Genomic DNA, 7,007 nt, shown 5'->3' with positions numbered 1-7,007 from the left:
CATCTTATAATGTCATGCTCTGGTACAAACAAACACGTAGCAAAGGGTTGGAGCTCATTGGATACCTTGTGATGTCTAGTGGAACAGTTGAGGATAAATTCAAAGATAAAGCAAATCTGGATGGCAATGCAAATAAAAACTGTGTTTTAAAACTAAAGGATCTTTCCTCTGATGACAGTGCAGTGTACTTTTGTGCTGCTAGTATACACAGTGCTGTGGGTTCCCTTCCTTCTCAGCAAAAACCCTGGTGTATTAACATGCAATTACAATGAGTGGAACCTGGAGCTTTCAAGCTTCAAAAACAGTGCAGAAGCATCATAAAACTATCTTAAAAGTGCTCCATGTTTTCTAAGGCCATACAAACATACAATAGTGATAGATGGACAGCCTGAAATGTAAATCTTTATTTTTATTTTCCCATTTGGAAGCTTTATGTCCCCATTCCCCAATTAAAAAAATAATCATAATACATGTAAGAGCATCATTAAAAGTAATATGTGAATATGTGTGTGAGCATAAATAATTTTTCTTTTTAAATTATTCTAATTTTTCAGTTACATTTCTAATCTGTGGGGGGAGGGGGCATGTAGTTTGAAAAGTGAACAACAGAGGGAAGTGTTGTAATTTTGTGTACATGTACCTTACATTTTAGTTTGACCTCCTCTGTACAAGATGGAAACATTTCTTAAATCTCATATCTCATTCATTTGCACACATCACTGTGTTCAGCATACAATGATCTTATAAGGGCTCATCATGAGTCAATTTATGATAAAATTAATTTTTGCAACCTGTTTATGTTCTTCACTCTGGATTCAGGGTATGTGTTATTTCTTTTATATCTAAAATCTGTTCACTAATATGATACCAGAAAAAACTACAGTTAATTCCAAATCCAATCTGTAGAGATGAAATTCATTATCACCGGTTCAACTGCCTCAATCATTTTTTTTTTTTTTTTGGTGTTTTTGTAGGTTCCACTCTCAGTGACAAAGTTCGTCAGAAACCTCCTGACATGATAGAGAATGTTAAGGAGTCTCCAGTACTGCAGTGCTCCCATAGCATTTCAACCTATACTTGTATCCTGTGGTACAAACAAACACAGGACAGACAACTTGTTTTTTTGGGATATCTCCTTGGTGAATCTTCTCAGTTAGAGCCTGAATTCAAAGACAAATTCAATCTTGATGGAAATGGAAATAATAATGGCAATTTAACTATAAAAAACCTTGATATTAATGATGCCAGCACATATTTCTGCGCAGCATCTACACAGTGCCACACATGTGTTGTATCACCTCTACAAAAACCTGCTGACAGGCTACATTTGACCACAAAATGATTATCAACTCACCTGAATTTTAGTCTTTATGTGTTGTGAATTAATCTGACATAATGTGGTTAACCATCCAAACATCTGCTATAGTTCAGCTAACAAAATATATTATAAATATATATATATGTTATGCTAATGTTCCCATTAAGTTGTGAAAACATTATTTCTGAATGTTCTCAGAATGTTCAAAATGTCCCTTTTAAAATGTTTTTTCTTGGTTATGCAAATGTTATGCACTGAAGTATCTCTTCTACTCATCAGTGCTGTTTCTAAGGCCAAGTCAGTCTAACTCTAACGTTTCTCTTCCGAATGGTGCGTTCAAGTCTTCCTGGGAACTTCGTATTTACGAGTTGGGAAGTCGTGCTTACAATGTCAGGTGTGTTCAAGTTACTTTATTTAGAGAAAGATGCCAGTGATTCTTTTAATTAACTACACAAAAATACAGCAAGGTTTTTAAACTCTACTTCCAGAAAATGAAGAATAAACAATGTGCATCAGGTGTGTTTTGTTTTTTAATATTTTTAATTAATTTACGAAGCCTCTGTAAACTTTATTGTTCTCTTTAAAGTCTTGCACTTGAATGGACAAATTCACACAAAAATTGGCGAGTATCCAAGCAACGATAGTAGGTTATGTCTGTTTGTTCATAATTTTGAGAAAACCTTGCCAGAATGTTGAAGTTCTGAGAATGTTCCCTGTTAGCTGAGAGGTCTGATGTCATATCCTGTGTCTTTTACCTCAAATGGCTTGAGTTCAGACTCTCATTCGGGGCTCATTCAACATGATCAGAGTTTTAATTGTGGTTATTGCCTCTCTGCTCTGGCAAAAAGGTAATTCATAGGCTATCAATAGTATAAATATTTAAAAATGAATACAGTTTTACATAATTCATAATTATTGCATAATTTCCTTTTGTCCAGGAACTGTTAGTAGCAGTAAAGTTCACCAAAAACCTCCTGATCTACTGTTGAATCTTAATGGCACATTGGATCTCAAGTGCAGCCACAACATTACTGACTATGTCTCTATTTTGTGGTATCAGCAGCTGATTGGTGCTTCAGATCTTAAACTCATTGGATATGTGTTTTATAAAGAACCAACTACTGAGAAAGAATTTACAGAGCTCTTTGAAGTGAGTGGAGATGGAGAAAAAGAAGCATATCTTCGCTCTATAAAATTGAGGCAAACTCAAGACAATGGCATGTACTTCTGTGCTGCACGAGCACAGTACTAAAAATGAGCATTGTGCCCCACAAAAACCTTTTGAGATCTCACCTGTTAGACACAACATCCTTACACATTTGCAAAGATCACAATCATTTTTTAAAGTTATGCATCAGCTTAGTTTTCTGTCAGCTGGGGGCAGTGTGTCTCCACACACTTATTTCCTTCATGGCATTCTGGTGTCTACATACTTGATGAATCCACATCGGACCTGTCACTACTACTAAAGCACCTATAAGCTCATAATGTTCCTGAAACTCGTTATATATATAAGTTTGGCATCATTTGTCCCAGGTAATGTTGATTCTTTTTGGTAATGTTGAGTCTTTCAATGTCATAATATTCTTCATAATTATAAAACTTTAAGTTTGTAATTGTGATTTCTGTTCTTTCCACAGGTGAAAAGGCAGACAAGACTGTTCACCAGAAACCTCATGATCTGATAATAAATAATGGAAAATCTCCTGAGATTAAGTGCTTCCACAAAATCCCAGACTATGACCGCCTGTTGTGGTACAAGCAATCCAAGAGCAAAGAGTTAGAATTCATGGGATATCTTTTGGGTAGCACTGGATACCCAGAAAAAGCTTTCGAGAACAAAATTAAAATAGAGGGGGATGCCAATAAGTTTAATGGCACTTTAATGTTGATCAGTCCTACATCAGAAAATAATGCTGTTTATTTCTGTGCAGCCTATTACACGGTAATACCAAATCTGTTCCTCCCATACAAAAACCTACTACTAAGAATTATTGTTAGGTCTCACACCTGTGATAAACCACTGCTAGATACTCTATAGCTCTGTTCCAAAACCTAGTGAGTTGCCTTACAGAAATGTAACACTCCATGATCATTTCATGTAAACTCACAACTGATTTTCAGTGTTGTTGATTCTCACAATTCATTAATTTGCATTAATACACAAATATTGGATCAAATAGTCTATTTTAATTAGATACATTTCCCCAAAAGAACCTTTCATCTCATTTATCTGGTTGCAATGCATTATGGGGTTATCTGCTTCACAAAGGGTATATTTTATGATGCTTTTTCAACATAGAAAATATGTTAAAGCAAGGCAGCATAGGCAACATAGTGGCACATCAAAAGATGTTCAATATAGTGACAATAGAAGGAAAATGCATTAAATTATGTCCCAGAGTAGCCATGTGAGTCAAAGTTTGAGCATTGAACATGTTCTTCAATAAACCCTGCTCATTGTTTTATCATCACCACTTTGTCTCCTGCTTTCCGCTGTTCCTTGGTTTCCCCCGTCAACCTCTCAGGCTGATAGAAGACTTTTAGTTAAAGGATTAGTTCACTTTCAAATTAAAATGTACTCACCCCCCATGTCATCCAAGATGTCCATGACTTTCTTTCTTCAGTTGAAAAAAAATTAAGGTTTTTGATGGAAATATTCCAGGATTTTTCTCCATATAGTGAACTTCAATGGAGCCCAAATGGTTGAAGGTCAAAATTACAGTTTCATTGCAGCTTCAAAACGTTTTACATGATCCCAGACGAGGAATAAGGGTCTTATCTAGAGAAACCATCGCTCATTTTCTAAAAAAAAAAAAAAAAAAAAAAAAAAAAGATATAAGTTTTAACAATAAATGCTCATCTTGAACTAGTTCTCTTCTTGAATTCCAGCAGTGTAGACACTGCTAAGCATATTACTGCCCTCCACAGGTTAAAGTTTGAACTAATTGTTATATACTTGCACTAGCATATTGTATATGACAATTTAGTTCAAACTTTGACCTGTGGAGGGCAGTAATACACTTATAGCTGTGTCTACACTGCTGGAATTCAAGAAGAGAACTAGTTCAAGATGAGCATTTATTTATTTATTTATTTTTAGAAAATGAGCGATGGTTTCTCTAGATAAGACCCTTATTTCTCGTCTGGGATCGCTGTAAACTGTAATTTTGACCTTCAACCGTTTGGGCTCCATTGAAGTCCACTATATGGAGAAAAATCCTGGAATGTTTTAATCAAAAACCTTAATTTCTTTTCGACTGAAGAAAAAAAAGACATGCACATCTTGGATGACATATGGGTGAGTAAATTATCAGGAAATTTTAATTTGAATGTGAACTAATTCTTTAATATCATTTTGAGTACCAGACAAAAAGTACAGTTTTATGGTTTTGGGTGACACTCTAATACAGTTTCGGATACAAAGGCATGTCTTCTGACATGCCTTTGTAAATAGCAATAGCAAAGAGATCCGATCTAACATTTTTGCCGTTATCAGCAGGATGTCAGCACAATCTATTTTACCCAAAGCCTAAAAGAAAAATATAAATGAATGGGACGAGTACTTTTAAAGATGTAAGCTGCAACATGGAGATGCCACATCACTTCCTCACAACTTCATTTAGCAGCTAGATTTAATCATTTTGAAGGAGGGACTAATGTTTCCCAGCATTATATGTTCAATCCACTAGATGTCCTCACATGCAGCTATAGCTGCTGAGTTTCTTTACAACACTCATAAAAACAAAATGTTTGGTTTGCTGCTTTTGCTCTTGCTTCTTCCATTAGGTAGGCTAAATAAAAATATTGTAACTTAAATCACACATTTCACAACACTTACAAATTTATGCTAGTTTGTTATATATTAACCTTCAAACTATCTGATTTGAAATGTGTATTTTCAGAATCATTGAAACTAATGTTATTTTTATTTAAATTCATTCTTTTTTTCACTAATTCATTCTTTTACAGATTTGGGATTAAAACAGTCACCTGATTTCTTTGTAACTGAGGATCTCAATGTGACTATATCATGTTCCCAGATTGGAACATCACACAACAGCATGTACTGGTTCAGACAAACATCTGCTGAGCCGCTGGAGCAGATAGTGTATTCCTATGTTAAATCACTCACCTGGGAAAAGAATTTTGAAAAGAGAGCATCTGCTGCAAGGAATGGGGCATCTTTAGACCTGACTCTTTTCAAAGTACAGAGCTCTGACAGTGGCGTTTACTTCTGTGCAAAGCAGGATGCACAGCAGTATAGCCCAATCTATAAGTTCAACAAAAACATGCAGTCCTTCCCCTGCAGATAAACATCTAACACCTGCTCGCCTGCTGGCTGTGGGTGAATTTCTACATGCAGGGATGAGTAGATAAAGTATTTGCATTTGTTTTGTATTATTATTTTAGTTTACACACAGAATTTAAACCTTTTCACATGAGAAATGCATAAAAATAGTTTAAAAAATTTGTTTTAATTTGTTTTATTCTACATGATCCATCAACATATCGAAATCATATGACAAGCCAAATACTACTAACTCTCTGTAACACACATTATTTGACTTTATTTAATAATTTTTTAATTAATTTTGGTCCATACACAAATAAACTAAATTCTTCTTGGTGTGCTCAGTCTCACAAGCCATTTCTCGATTGAAAGCATGTTTTTAGCCCATTAACATATAGTAATTTTTATTTTTCTGACACAAACAACTCAAGCCGATTTTGAGTCGGTTTGTTGAAACAACCAATAGGGGTCTCCTTTGAGCCTAAATAAAAAAGTCACATATCACGTGGAATGAAACAGGCTCATGTGCTTCATTCACATGCCGTGTTCAGACCTCACACACATACACTGTTGTTCATTCATGTCATTCTTGCAGCACTGAATCATCAATATGACATTTATAGTGTGTTTAATTTATTTAACAACACTGCTATTCTGGGCCTCAGGTAAACTATTTCTTTATTTGGTCCTTCGGTTTATGTTTTTTTTACTAACTTCTACTGCTAAATACATTTTTGTCTGTTTTAAACAGGAGAATCATTAAGTGACCAAATTTATCAGACTCCAACACATCTGATAACAAACGCTGAGAAAACAGTTCAACTCATCTGTTCGCACACCATTAAAGACTATCGCATGATATTATGGTATCAGCAGCTGAAGGGTGATACTACACTAAATCTCATTGGATATGTATATTACAAAACTCCAACCATTGAAAGCCAATTCGCAAATCAGTTCAACGTTACAGGAGATGGTGCAGAAGCCTCTACTCTTAATTACACATTAGAAAGGAATCTTGTTGGGAGTACTGCAATGTATTACTGTGCTGCCAGCAAAGCACAGTGATAAAGACCCGTTAATCACTCCTACAATAACCTTCTGGTAAACCTCTTTACCACAAAATTCTTAGCACCTGAATAAACCCATTAAAGGGTTAGTTCACCCAAAAATGAAAATTATGTCATCTATCTATCTATCTATCTATCTATCTATCTATCTATCTATCTATCTATCTATCTATCTATCTATCTATCTATCTATCTATCTATCTATCTATCTATCTATCTATCTATCTATCTATCTATCTATCCATCCATCCATCCATCCATCCATCCATCCATCCATCCATCCATCCATCCACTATATGTATGTATCTATCAAAGCAAAGGTCTA

General features: G+C 35.0%; 1 gene segment (V, D, J or C); it reads left to right on the top strand.

Annotated features, from left to right (window-relative positions):
- Window positions 1–4,878: 4,878 nt before the first annotated feature.
- On the top strand, window positions 4,879–5,736 carry LOC125268943. The segment is given in 2 exon segments: window positions 4,879–5,107; window positions 5,291–5,736. Coding segments are annotated over 2 exon segments (441 nt in total).
- The last annotated feature ends 1,271 nt before the right edge of the window (window positions 5,737–7,007 follow it).

Source organism: Megalobrama amblycephala, linkage group LG5, assembly GCF_018812025.1.
Source record: "Megalobrama amblycephala isolate DHTTF-2021 linkage group LG5, ASM1881202v1, whole genome shotgun sequence".
Classification (NCBI taxonomy): Eukaryota; Metazoa; Chordata; class Actinopteri; order Cypriniformes; family Xenocyprididae; genus Megalobrama; species Megalobrama amblycephala.
The sequence above is the reverse complement of the archived record's forward strand: the minus strand, read 5'-3'. Positions and strand labels throughout refer to the sequence as shown.